Below are 14,825 nucleotides of genomic sequence, written 5' to 3'. Positions count from 1 at the left end.
TCGTCATCGCAACATTAAGCTGTGCAATACACATATCACAAAAGACGGCAGAAATCGCAATAAATGGCAACCTTAACTGTGCTGAAACAATCTTATGGCAGCTCAAAGTATTTAACGAATCAAATAAATCCATTTATGCATGTGACCAACAGATGGATGCCTTTGATGTTGGATGTTTGCCTCCTATGCAGACGAGGGTTGACTCTTCTTTAAATTAAACCTGCAGTGAAATGGAAATTGTGTTTTTGGTTGTTTCGCTATTTGTTCATGTATGACACGTTATATTGTCATCGCAATATTGATCACTAATATCGCGAGTTTTCCTCATATCTGCAGCCTTAATTACAGCTCTTCAACCTTCACTTTGTAGCGTTTGCACAGTAAAGACCCGATCAGGCAGTTACTTTAAAAGAATGTGGTAAACACGGTAACCTTAGCCGTCTGCCGTTAACTTTTCTCCTGGCATAAACATCATATCTGAAGTGCGTGGCTTCATGCTCTCTGCTCAGTGGGTGAGCTGGACTAATATGAATGTCTGTGGGCGACTGCCTGAGAAACAACACTGCTGCCATTCCTGCAACGCTGAACGATTATTTGTTTCATGTTCTCCATTTTCCCCACCGCGACTATCTGCAGCCCCACTTTTAATTGGCACAGTATCAGTCAGGAGATAAAAGGAGCACATCATTTCTGAGAAACATTAATGCAAAGGAGGACTTTCTTCTCAGGGAAAATATTGAAACAGATCAATAAACATGATAAAAAAAAGATCTGGCGCAGCGGCTTCTTCATGGATCACCACAAACATGCTTCCACCATCTGCATCAAAGCCTTCCTGTTTTATGGAGCCATTATTTCTGGACAGTGGTTTATTTTAATCTGACCTTCATCTCTGCCAGACTGCACTTCCCCTCCCCGCATCCCAGAGTTAGACACGTCCCGGGGGGCACATTCCCCCGATGGACAGATATGCAGCTATGAACTGCCGTCAAAATGGTGATCCTTAAAGTATAAACAGCTGAACACCAGTCTTTAGGTGCTGATGACGCTTGTGGTCTGTTTCTGCACAGATCTGGAGGACACAGAATCTCTCATGGTCGACTGGTTTCACCTACTGGACATATGTCTGAGTACAGCTGCTTCCTGAGTCCTGCCAGATGGAACCGTCTGCTCACAACCACAGTAGTCCTCAACTTGTGCTGTCCATTTGGAAGAACTCGTGAGATCAGAAGTTTTCTAGGAACGTTTATCTTGTCTTTTATTCTGAAAATCTCCCCATTTCCTCAGAATGAGAGCTGATCCCACAGCTGTCAATTCTAGCAGAGCCTCAATGTTCAGCTGGAGCTTTGTGTCTGAACTGTCAGCATCCACGCTCATGGACTGAAATGAGAGCTTTCACACAGCAATGACCCACCACGGCACTTCATGGAGGTCCAGTTAAGCCCCTCCCTCTGTGAGGCTGGTTGGAACAAACTCACCACTTCTAGTGCTCAAGTCAGAGTTGGAATTGTTGTACATACTCAGCTCATCAGATCCTCTCTGTGGACACACAGGAGAAAACAGTGAGCAGCCAGGATAACAAAGCAGGAAGCAGAGAGCAGCAGAGCTCTGTGAAGACAGTTTAGGGCGCAGAAGGAGGAGGAGTCTGTGCAGAGCAGCAGAAAACTGTGATCCCACGCCTCTGCTGCTGGTTCCACTTTAATCTCGCTGAATTGAGGATGTCAGGAAGTGTCATTTCAACAGGAGCTCCACCGGGTCCCAGCAGGCCTGCTGATGCTGCCGGGAGCGCTGTGGCCTTAAACCTGACTGATGGGATGACGAGCAGCGCGGCTGGGGACCCATTACAAACACAACTTTATAATAGCTCTGAACACCCCCGCCCCTGTTCCCGTCTGACTGAAGTGTTCGTCTGCCTCCTACATTCTTTATAGTTATGATAAACCTGCCGCTGTCAGGTCTCCTACAGCACCATGACACAAATAAATTGAAAGGGTGATAAAGTTGTCTGACTTCAGCCACACCGTGAGCACAAAAAGCAGAATCCAGGATTTCACAGACTCAGCTTTGCTTCCAACAGCTGGCAGCCCTCTTGCTTTTTTAACTCTGACATTAAAATGATGATTGAATAAAAGCCCCCATATGCCTTGATGGCGATTGCATTTTCCTTCCAGGTAAACGTTTTAACTTTGTTTCTTTCAGACCAAACTGCAGCTGGAACTGAACAAATGAGGTTAGCAGCATATTTCCACCTGCCTTTGTAGTGAGGAGCTGTTCTTCCTTATTCCTTCAAAGCTTTTTTATTCCTCTGAAAAGGTCTGTTTACATCATCCATGCTTCAAGCATGCACCTTTCCATGTAAATGTCCTTTCTGTTCTCAGTCTGGACTTCAGCAGAACACTGGAGCATGAGAGAGCTCATGAGAATGCAAGATTAGACATTTCCACCAATGAGAACCTTCTGCTTAAAAGAAAAATAAAGACTGTTCTAGTTAGACTTTCATTTGATTAAAGGGCAGTGTTCTGGTGTCGGTAGGAGCATCTGGTCAGACGGTAACATATTCATGTGATGTTCAGTGATGGCTCTACAGGGTGATGCCACCAGTCTTTGCAGAATTTAAGTCGGTATTGTCCTCAGCAGAAAGCTCTTTCTTTTCTGCTGTCTGTCAGCTTTCAGAAAAATGCTGACTTCACTTCTGCGAATATGAAGTTCTCACAACACGACTCAAACCTGTACAGCAGTGAAGAAACATCAGAAAAAGGGCCGACCTCCTCAGACTGCTGGTGGATCTTAGATGGTTCTGAAGAATGGGTGCAGGAGGCAGAGTGGACTGCTGAACAGTGGCAAAGCAGCTCTTCTGTAGACTATCAGTAGATTGAAACGGCAGTAACCTGAGCTGAGGAATGCTCGTCTGGTCATTTCAAAGAGAAAAGGAGGTTTGCAGGAGCAGCATGAGGATTTCCCTCAAACTCCTACAGGGAGCTGCTCCTGAGTCACGACTCCTGTTGGTGTGGTGAATGAAACGCACAAAAGGTGCACACACTGAAGCAGATGTCTGGGCAGTGTCTGACTTTACAAACAGCAACTTAGAATCACTTGTTCTGCATTTAGGAAACATTTTAAAACATCTGGAGCTTCATCAACTCTAAAAGAAATTGGCAACTTTACATTTTCCTCCACTTTCTTTAACTATTGCAACATCTAGGTTTGTAGCTGCTTACCTGTTACAATGGGCTTTGTGAGGACAACATGTTTTTGTCCTTTTAATGTCTTGACTGATAATCATACTTTTCCCTTTGAGTTTGGGGTGAAGTTGAAGTAAAAAATAAAGACAAAACACAAGAAGAGAACTTACTTTCATTCCAACTGCAATGTCTCCAACACTGAAAGACAAAAACATCTGGATTTAGTTACAAACTTGTTGACCAACTATTCAAGAACGTCCAACTATTACGTTTATGTAAACTTAAAGGGCCTCCATCCTGCTTTTCTAGAGCCTTTCAGAGTAAACCATAGCCATGTGTGACATCATATATTTCCTTTGGCCAACCTACAAATCCATTTTTTTAATGAAATGTGAGTTATTTTCGCAGCTCATTTTGCTACTGACATCAACCTAGCGCCGGCCTTGGCAGTGTGTCTGCAATCAGCATCCAAACATGAGCAGGGATGGATGATTGGATGGATGAGCGTATTCTGCATCTAAAAAGGAAGTGTTCCAAAAACCACTAGTTCCACAGATAAAGTGGGTGTCAGCCTGGGGGCGGTGTTGGCAGCACAGACTCTTCCTGGAAGGGGCGGTTCTTCACTTTGTGACATCACAACGTGAGGACCCACTCGTTTGTGTAGATCAAAATACCACTTGGGGTTTGTTTTCTTTTTTTGTGAGGGATTAACATTCTAACACACTTAAAAGTTCAAAAAGTTGCTTTGGCATGATATAGGCTAGGGCCGCACCATATGAGGACAACTTGCAACATTACTGATCAAAATTGCACTGATGATATCACTTGCAATACTTGAGCAAAAAGCAAAACAACCAAAAGGAGCATTTCCATTTCACTGCAACAGTTTTATTTAAATAAGAGTCAACATAACTTAAACTATACTCCAAATGACCCTCGTCCATATAGGAGGTCAACATCTAACACAAAAATGTCCACCCGAATGGTCAATGACGTGAAGGCATCCATCCGATTGGTCAAATGCACAAATGGATTTATTTGATTCGCTAAATACTTCAAGCTGCCATAAGATTGTTTTAAGCACATTAAAGGAAACCATTTATTGCAGTTTCTGCCGTCTTTTGCGATATGCGTATTGCACAGCTTGCAATCGTTATAACAATACACTTATTTACTGTGCAGGCCTAGTATACAATTAATATACAATTAATAGAATGAGAAACACCTGAATGGATGCTGTAAACGTTCAAACTGATGGTCCAAACTAAGAGGTTTGGATCAGACTCTAAAAGGGGTTTCCCAAAATGAAACCTGGGAAGGTCTAACGCTCCACCACAGCCTACAAAAATGCTATGTTCAAACTGGGCTCAGAAACGTGCGTTCAAGTGACCACTTTCAATTAAACGTCTACGTAAACCAGACATGTACAAAGTCCGGCCCACAGGCCAAATGCGGCCCGTGTTAAAATTCCATCCGGCCCGCAGCCTCTGTTGTAAAACCAAAGTCTGGTCCACACTCAGACCAGATGTACTGCTATTCCTCATTTAGCCACTTTACACCACATCACCTTGTGTGATGTGTCATCACCTTGTCCCCACTCACACTCCCACACAGTAGGTGGCGGTATTGCACCTTGTCATTGGTGCCTCCCGCCATTTACACCACAAGAGAAGAACGAAGACGAAGAGGAGGAAGAAGACCCTCAATATTCTAAAATGGCGACAATCAACAAAAAAAGCAAAGTTGACTGCTGAGCTTGTTTGGGTCAACATATTTTTGTAAGAAGACATTCTCAGTTATGAACATAAATAAGAGCCACGGCTAACGGACTCCCACCTGCCAGACGTCTTGTGCATTAGTACCCCTCCCTTTGAGCCGGACCTGGCCTTTGTGCTGAGGTCCAAGTCTCAGTCTCACCCGTCACGTCAATGCAGGCAAGTCATTTTCATTTACAATACGTCTCTACATTCATTTTGTTTTGTTAAGATTAAAATCAGTCATAAATTCAGACAAGTTGTCAGTTTTCCCTCCAGAATAAACTTTTAAAAGTTCAATCAACATTTATATTTACTGCTATGTCAAATTTCAAATAAGCCCTGCAGTTGAGGATATGACTGTTGTTTGCTCATTTCTCTGTTATTTTATTCAAAAGTTCTGTCAACATTGAACTGCCATGGAGATCTATTCCATGTTTCTATTGTAATTTGCACTAAAGATAACAATTACTTCTGTTTAAGAATAACAGTTAAGGGAATATTCAATTACATGCGATATGCATGTTTCAAATGTACCAAAAGACATGCTGCAAATGTGTACTACATAAAGGCTTGCTCATATTTGCTTAAATATACTGTTGTCCTGTGTAAAGAATGTCAGCCCCTCACACATTTTACCACATCAAATCTGCCCCCCTTTGCAAAAGTGTTGGACACCCCTGATGTAAACCGTAAAGGGTTTATACACACACAGCGCTTTTCTGCCTTCCTCGAAGGCCCCAAGCGTTTCACAGTCCCATTCACACATAAATGGCGACTCTGCCGAACACTCGCACCAACCTATAACCACCAGGGGCAAAATGGGGTTCAGTGTTATGCCCAAAGACACTTCAACACATGAGCGCACAAGGCGGGAACCTACAATAAGGCACCTGCAATAAAGCGGGAACCAAACCAGCAATCTGCCGATCAAAGAATATGTACCTCTGCTCAATAAATGCATGTATATGCGCTTTCGCACTTCTGTGTTCAAAACTCTTGCTTTTACGTATCAATACACAAGTTTTTAAGTCGTTTTTTGGGTTCCACATACATACATACTCTAGAGAAGTGGAACCGCCTTCTCTGGAGAGATGAATCACACTTTTCTATCTGATGGACACGTCTGGGTTTGGAGGTTGACAGGAGAACAGCACATTTGGGGCTGCACTGTGCCGAGTGTTAGATTTGGTGGAGGAGGTATTATGGTGTGGGGTTATTTTTCAAAACTTGGGCTTGCCCCCTTAGTTCCAGTGAAAGGAACTCTAAAGGCTTCAGGATACCAAAACATTTGGACAATTCCAGTCTCCCAAGCTTGAAGGATCAGTTTGGAGCGGCCCCTTCCTCTTCCACCATGACTGTGCACCAGTGACCAAAGCAAGGTCCATAAAGACATGGAGGACAGAGTGTGGTGTGATGAACTGGACTGGCCTGCACAGAGTACTCACCTGACCCCATAGAACACCTTTGGGATGAATTAGAGCAGAGACAAAAAGTCATTTCCCTGGGATAAATGCTGAAATTCATTCCTTCAGAAGACTATGCCGTAGAATAGAACGTCTTTGGAAAACAACAAAACTGGAAGTGCACAGGCTGCATCTAAAAGAGCTGATCTCCACCCTAAATGACATGACTAAACAGGCTAGGTCAACAATTTTTCAAAAACTTATTTCAATGAACAAAAGAAACCCCAAAACTCTTTTTAACACCATAAATACTCTTACATCACCGTCTTCCTCTCAACTCCCCAATCGTTCCCAATCAGATTGTAGCACTTTTCTTCAGACCTTCTCGGCTAGGATTTCAGATGTTGGACATAACATCCCTCCCCCCCTCGATATAATTCCAACTCCCCTTTTTCTCAAAGTGTTTGAGTGTATTGGTGCTGCCGTGGTTGACCTTATAAATCTCTCCTTAACGTCTGGATCTGTTCCTTCCTTTCTGAAGCACGCTATAATAAATCCTGTGCTTAAAAAACCTAACTTGGACCACTCTGATCCAAATAATTTCCATCCCATTTCAAAACTTCCTTATTGCTAAGATCCTAGAGAAGGTTGTAGCAGAGCAACTAAGGTCATTCTTAGAACACAACAATATTTGTGACGTTTTCCAATCTGGCTTTAAAAAGAACCACTCAACTAAAACAGCTCTATTAAAAGTTTCCAACGATGTGCTCATGGCGGCAGATTCTGGTCAATACATTTGATACTGTAAACCATGAAATCATGCTTGAACGTCTTCATAATGACTACGGTTTTTCTGGTTCTGTCCTGAGCTGGTTTGTCTCCTATTTCCGTGGTAGATCTTATAAGGTCTGTGTTGACTCTCTATCTTCAGAAGCAAAAATGCTGTCTTGTGGCGTTCCCCAAGGTTCTGTATTGGGACCCATTCTATTCACTCTCTACATGATTCCCCTTGGGAGACTCATCAGCAAATTTTCGAATATTTCTTCTCATCTTTACGCTGATGATATTCAACTTTATTGCTCCTTTGGAAAAAATAATTACACAAATCTATGTTATCTACTAGACTGCTTGGCCAGCATCAGAGTTTGGTTAAATGACAACCATTTACTCCTGAACCCTAACAAGACAGAGACAATAATTTTTGCTCCTGATGACAAAATTCCCTCCATCAAAAGACACATTGGTTCACTGAGCTCTTCTGTCCAGGCCAGTCTCAGGAATCTTGGTGTCTGGTTTGACAAAGTTATGTCTCTAGATTCTCACTCAAAGTTCTTGGTCAAAAACTGTTTTACCACCTGAGGAATGTGGCTAAACTGCTTTTATGTGTTCCAAAAACTCATTTTAAATCTAGGGGACACCTCGCCTTTCAGGCAGTCGCTGCGCCAGATTGACTCAGTCGAGTGTTTTAACGCTCAAGTTAAGACATTTTTATTTAGGAGAGCTTTTAACTGACTTTTACTTGTGTTCACTTTTGCCTGTTTGTTTGTTTGTTTGTTTATATGCCTGTGTGCGCTGCTGATTTTATATTGTTTTAACATTGGGAAGCACTTTGTGAGTCGCTCTCTGTGAAAAGTGCTTTATAAATAAAGATTACTTACTTACTTACAACTTACTAGACTGAGAGCCAGGCCTTCTCCACCAGCATCAGTGTGACCTCACCAAGGTCAGAAACTCCTAGAAACACTCTCAACCTTGTGGACAGCCTTCCTAGAAGAGTTGAAGCTGTAAAAGGTGGAGCCACTTCATATTGAACTCTATGGATTAGGAATGGGACGGCTCTTCAGTTCATATGAGTCAAGACAGGTGAGTGAATATGTTTGCTGATGTGGTGCATATTAAACCAGAGCAGTAAAAGCAAACACCTGGAGCCAGATTCACCAGATTTGCACCGCTTCTTCATTTTGAGGCAGCTATAGTCATTTGATTTGATTTGATTTATTTCAAGCATTGTAGTCAAAGCAATAAAGAACTTACACATATTTATCAAACTCATTACAGAAATGATGAAATGCATTAAAAGGACAGAAAATAAAACAAAAAAGTCACTTAAATCACATTTGCTTCAATAAATACAGTGATCATTAACTAAAGTTAAGTAGAGTTTGATTTATTGCTTGAAAAGGAGTGGGAAGAAGCAAACTTATATAATCCCCCCCCTACTGAGTTCATTGATGTGTGAACACGTACAGTAAAAGCTCGCTCCAAAATATGTTGAACTCATTCTTGAACGCGCATCACATGCCTGATGAGTACATAGCATGACACCTTCATAAATGTCTGGAGATTTCCAAATTTTCTCATGACATGCTTTTTAGTACAAAGCCCTTATTATTAGGGGCGTGCCTCTTGCCTGTCTATATATATCCCAAATACAACAGTGTGTTGGTAAAGGAAAGGAGCTTAAGTAAAGGTACATGTGCAAGGGTGAGCCCATGATCAGACGCCACAAGCAATTTATTTTTACCCACTAAAAACCTGCAATAAATGTAAAATACTGGTCTATTAAAGCAGCATGGCCACTATGACGCATCCGTCCACCCACATGACCGCTTGCTCGTCCTCCACTGTGTTAGTGCTAAGCTAATTCCCTCACATGCTTGCAAAATCTAAGTCGGTGCATCTTCTCCAAACTCGTCTTAACAAAGGTTATGTTCAGAGAGCAGCTCTCAGAAAGAAATTCTAAACATGGAGTTGATTGGACATTTCCAATAGTTCCAACACACATGGAGGGGTCATGTTTTAACCTCTGTCCATCTATGCTTATCATCAGGCGTAAAGAATGCAGGCTAGTCAGCAGGAATCCCTTCAGTTCAGTTTAACACCAAAAACCTGATTCCCTTTTTAGTCCACTTTGTCTGTAAGCCTTAGTGTGAACTGGCTTGAAGGTTGTGATGCAGTTTCAGTGATTCACTTTCTTCTTCTCTCCAGCCTGAACAAAGTCAAGTTCCTCACACCTATCAGCCTGGAAAACAGGGTTAGGATCCTTTGGTAAAACCAACCCAACAGCATCTTTTCTTCTCAACAAGGTCAAGATCCTCTCAAACTGGGCCAGAAGTCCAACGGTTGGTTTAACACTTGCTGAGGAGAATATGTGCTCTAGCATTGCTTTCTGTGTGCCAGAACAATAGTCAAAGTCTTACATTAATACAAATTAACATTTTAAATCAGTCACATGTTTATATTCTATTGTGTTTAAAGTGTAAAAAAACTTCTGTAAGTGCAGATTCAGTTCATCCAACAGATATTTGGCTCATGTAGCTTTAATTTAAAGAGATGGGAATTGATTTTAACAGCTGACATTTTTATTCCATGAAGCTCAGACTGTGACTGCAGTGGAGGAGGAAGAAGGAGCTGTGGGTGGTGTCAGGCTCAGGAGTGGACAATTATTAAATCTGGACCAAAGGTGCAACATCTCTTTTCTAATGGTGTCAGCAGCGGGTCAAACCGAACCAGAACCTGACCTCAGCTGGACTGAACAGAACTGTATGACTCCCGATTAGAGGCTCATCTCGCCTTGCAGGTCAAACGGGTAAACAGAGGTTTAAAGGGTTTTCTAAACAGAATAGTTGAAACACAATCACAGTATCTGGAGACAGACGCCCAAATGCAGGTCATTTCCCACTCTGATCATCTCTTCATCTAATGGTAAAATAGTCATCTTTGTATTATTCTCTTGCCATTTGTAGCCAAAATCCAGAAACCTGTGTCATTTTCTAGGACATAGTTTCTGCAGAGTGGCAGGAGTTCAGAGTTCCAGAGTGAGCTCACTCCCCTTCCCATAATCCATCTGTTCACACACGCTAACTCGCTGGTTTACAGCCCCTCACAACCAAAATGACGAGCAATATCGCAGCTATCCAGTTTAGATCCAGATTAGATATAGTTTAGATCCAGATTAGAACGAGTTTAGATCCAGATTTTATATAGTTTAAATCCAGTTTAGATCCAGATTAGATATAGTCTAGGTCCAGTTTAGATCTAGATTATATATAGTTTAAACACAGTTTAGATCCAGATTCCAGCTCAGACGAGGAAAACAAAGTCGATCGACGTTCATGGATCTATTTGTGGGTGCATCAGAATGAAGCAGAGCAGGGAGACTGAGGGCTGCTGCTGTTGGTTCTACAAGCTTTTACTGCAGCATCTTTCCTCTGTTCCTGACTTAAACAAATTGAATAAGGAATTACCCAGAATGCAACTAGAAGCTGTACTTTATGTCCTCCATCGGAGTTCGACACACCTCCCCTTAACGCCAGGATGTTGTTCAGAACGGACGCAGGTGCCTCTGGACCCGCTTTCATCCACAAATGTGACGTTCAGACAGCAGCCGTTCAGCGAGCACGTGCAGAGATAAGACACACCGGCACGAGTCCGTCTCCTGAAAGCCACCATCAGTCACAGAGACCGCGGTCGGTGCGGCGAACACGCGAGCTCTCTTCCAGCAGCGGCTCTAGTCTAGCACGCTGTGCACGCGGACGTGGAGGCAGCGTGGTTCCGGCCAGCTGGAGCCGCCTCATTTTCACTAATACTACAACGGTTCCGGTTCGAGGTCCGCGCGCGCCCACACGTACGCAGGTAGAAAGGCTGTACACATCACCTGTCCATCCTGGAGAAACCTCAAGCGGATCCGGACTCGCTTCTGTTTCCTCCTCACGCACCCAACCACGGCGCGTGCGCGCACGTACGAGCGCCAAATGGAGGCTTTAGGATGTGTTGACGGAAACGGCCGAGGAGCTCCGAAGCTCACGGCGCGCGGCTCTCGAGGGAGAAGACACGATATCTATGAAGTGATATTTCTGCCACCCTGTTGTACACAAACATTTCTAAGTCGCAAGTGAAAATATTAAATATTTGCCTTTCAATCATTTTTCATTTTGCTTTCAAAAATATTTTCTGCGTTTGAAAAAAACACATGTTTTCGCATGTGTTGTGTCAAATCTGGCCTTTTTCCTATCTTTGATTTTGCTGAGTTACGTTTCAGTTTAGCGTGACAAAGCTGCCATCAACAGTGGCCCATCCAGAAATGTTTCATGGGGGGGCCGGTAGGGGGCCACATTAAATCTTGGGGTGGCACACAGAAACCATGAGCTATATTTTTAAAATTCATTCTACTAAACAGATTACAACAACCTTTAGAACAGTGTTTTTCAACCTTTCCTGAGCCACGGCACACTTTAACCTTAAAAAAAATCCCGCGGCACACCAGCATCCAAAAAAAAAAGGAGAAACTCATAGTCTGCATTGATATACAGCGCCTCCCTCCACAATCTCACATGCATTTTTGAGATAATTGTTGCAGAAAAAGCTGGAAACTGCAGCTGTTTTTTCTAAAAGGTGCAATAAAAGTTAAGTTAGAAGATTTAAAAATAGTTTGATGTGTGTTCGTTGGTTTCAAGACGTTTAACGACAGATCTCCTTGTGCGCTGTCACTCTCACAACCCAATGCATCATGGGAGATGTAGTGCATAAAACGGCCGGAGATCGGTTTTCGGAGCTTCATTGTTTTGTTCACTTGTTCCACGGTCTGATACCGGATTCTGTGGAAAGCTACACCACTAAAGACGAGCTTTAGCTGGTATTTCTGTTAGAACTGAGTGACTTTATTAGCAGAATTAAGAACACGGAAGTGAAGACTTTAACCACTTCTGATTGGTCAGACTGATGACATGTGATTAAGCCTTCAATAATGATTGGTGGAGACAGTTAAAGCGACGGGACTTTTCCAAAATACAGCCGAAGGTGCAGCTGAATCGCGCTGCCGTCATTCTTATCAAAATGTCTTTAATAAAATAAAATAAACGCAAAGAAAAAGTATTTTACGATCTTTTATATTCCTAACTACTCAGTGTTTTATCAGGGCCTGTTTGAATGAACACAGAGCTGAATCCTGGAGATGGGAAATGTTTTTAGATCAGTTAATGAGGGCAATTTCCCACGGCACACTTGACCATCTCCCACGGCACACTAGTGTGCCGCGGCACACTGGTTGAAAAACACTGCTTTAGAAAACCAACAAAAATTTAAATGCTCACTGATATTTTGTAGAACATTAACTTATAGTAGATACTATTATAGATACTAGTAGATATCAGTAGTAGATACTACTACTGATATATTTTATTTATTTTGTCTATATTTCATACTTAGGTGTGTCTGCTTGGGCTGTTCGGCTCTTGACTGGGAGACATCTATAATGAACACAAAGTGAAATCAGTTGTTCTGAAATAATAATAATAAAAATACTCTTCCATGGTAATTATTAATTATATCTGTAGACATTTCTATTCAGGCTAATTAACATGAAACAGTTTTATTATTAGGGCAACATAATTCTAACTTCACCTGTTGGTCCAGGAACAGGTGGAGCTCCTTTAGCTGAGTTCTGCCTTGTTTCTCTGAACAATGATGCTGACTGTCCCTCGTCTGATGCCGTCTCATCTTTGTCTTCCTCATTCTCTTCTGTCATTCATGCTGCTCTGTCTCATCTTCCTCCTCCTCCTCACTACTCCTCTGTCTCTCCCCAACCATCTCTTTCGCTCCTTCTGCTGTACTTTTCTTCTTAAAATAAGAATATATGTTGACTTTCTCTTCATTCTCTCATTCTTACACAAGCATCAACCTATGACTTTAGGTAACTCTGAGGAAACAGGACAGAAACACATCAAAATGTTGTGTTAACACAACAACCAGGGCTTAAACAGTGCCTTGAAATGAGAGACGCGTGTGACGGGGACGTCCTTTTTTATGTATTAATAAAAAGTAATGGCACATCCACCACCGCTGACGATGTGGCGTTTCTGTGCACAATACAGATCAGGTGATCTAAAGTACAGTAAAGGGGTTGTTAAAAGACACCACAGAAAATGCGTGTGTGCGTGCTCGCGCGATGCAGGCAGAGAGGGGGGAGAGCGCGTGCGAGTGTGTGGAGCGCATACACGCACAATCAGTCGCCGTTCTGGACTTAAGGAAACAGTAATAAAGAAAGTTCATCTTAAGGAACTGAGACTGGTTCTTTTGTCTAACCGGCCCGGAGGCTCGGAGGGTTGGAATGCGGAAGTGAAGCCCGCGTCTTATTCTGTTTTGTGTCCAGCGGCTCGTCTTTAGGTGTCTGCGCACTCAAAGGCAGCAGGGAGGGGAGGGGGCGTGGGCGACTTGCCGCCTGCTGGCTGTGCATTTGGGATGAAACGCACAACTGATGCTACCACAGTTTATAGTGGCTACTGGGGTGGCCACCAAACAGCTGCTGATTGGTCTAGAATCTAACCAACCAAATCGCCGTATTTATCTAATATGGTGTCTGATACCGAGGCTCAGAGGCTGAACCTGGGGGGTTATTCCAGGAAGCGTGTTTAAACTAGCCTGACTTTAACCCTGAACTCTGGCTGAAATCCTCCTGAACTTGCTTACTCTGGGTATGTCGGTTCCAAAAGACCGGATATGAGTTGGAGTAATTACACTCCACTTGGTAACCCTGGGTTAATGCACGTGCACAGCAGGTACATAAAGACAGATCGCTGATTTCCGGAGTCATCATGGAATGGCAACTTGACATACTCTGAAACATACCTCCATTTTTGGAACAAAGCTGAGGTTATCTGCTTCCTTTGCCTGAAACTTACCGTGGGAGCTGGCATAACCTGCTTTCTGCAACACCACCCCCTGATCAGCTGAGCAACAGGTAACAACCAAAACAAGAGTGTTGTTTTTCTAAACCCTCATCTGACAGGAATGAACCGTATGGTGTCTATCAGTTCAGTTAGGCTGCATACCCGTGAAGTCCAGGCATACAAGGTCATTGTACGGCTATCACCCCAACAATACATTACTCACAATAAATGAGGGATGTTGTTATTTAAATAAGTGTTTTTCTATTGTGCCTGAATTTTAATGAAGTTCCTAAAAGTTCCCTTTGATGTTACTGATAATGAATGGGAAGAAAAACCATTTTCCTTAGTTTGATGTTTTTAACCACAAAAAGGAAAACAATAATAAAGATGGCTTCAAATAACCAAATGTGACCATGTCAACAGTATTTCCAGCACATGCAGCAATGACAGCCACGTCTCCTGCTCTTCTCCAGACTCATGATGGGGTTGTGAGGCGTTCCACTCTCCCAAAAGGGCTGCATGCAGTTCTGCAGGTCACTTGGGAGGGGGGGGGGGGGGGGGGGTTCTGATCATCCCGCCGGTGCTTCAGCTGGTCCCAGACTCTCTATGGCAGGGGTGTCAAACTCAATTGCACAGGGGGCCAAAATCCAAAACACACCTCAAGTCCCGGGCCGAGCAGGATAAACAGTTAAATGCACTGAAACTAAACTTTTAAAACTTTACTTTTTAAAACCAAAATATGAATAAAACCAGACAGGAATGTTGTTCTGGAATAAATCAACCTAAACCTTAAATAACTTTTCATATTTTGCTCTC

At 42.8% G+C, this 14,825-nt stretch overlaps 1 protein-coding gene across 4 annotated transcripts in view; it reads right to left on the bottom strand.

Moving 5' to 3' along the window:
* ptbp2 (polypyrimidine tract binding protein 2) overlaps positions 1-11,173 on the bottom strand; it is a 35,270-nt gene extending 24,097 nt beyond the window's left edge. The window contains exons 1-3 of one of the 4 annotated variants that reach the window (XM_011473568.3): positions 11,000-11,114; positions 3,353-3,380; positions 1,479-1,539 (exon numbers count right to left, since the gene is read on the bottom strand). In XM_011473568.3, coding sequence (XP_011471870.1) covers positions 1,479-1,539; positions 3,353-3,380; positions 11,000-11,007 — 97 coding nt within the window. In that variant the 5' untranslated portion in view covers positions 11,008-11,114. Of the gene's footprint in view, positions 1-1,478; positions 1,540-3,352; positions 3,381-10,999 lie in introns of those variants that run through there. The other 3 variants (XM_020702067.2, XM_020702071.1, XM_020702072.1) reach the window with 3 other exon arrangements.
* Positions 11,174-14,825: the final 3,652 nt, after the last annotated feature.

The sequence above is a fragment of the Oryzias latipes genome, chromosome 20 (assembly GCF_002234675.1).
Source record: "Oryzias latipes chromosome 20, ASM223467v1".
Classification (NCBI taxonomy): Eukaryota; Metazoa; Chordata; class Actinopteri; order Beloniformes; family Adrianichthyidae; genus Oryzias; species Oryzias latipes.
Note: the sequence above shows the minus strand (reverse complement) of the source record. Positions and strands in the feature narration are given on the sequence as shown.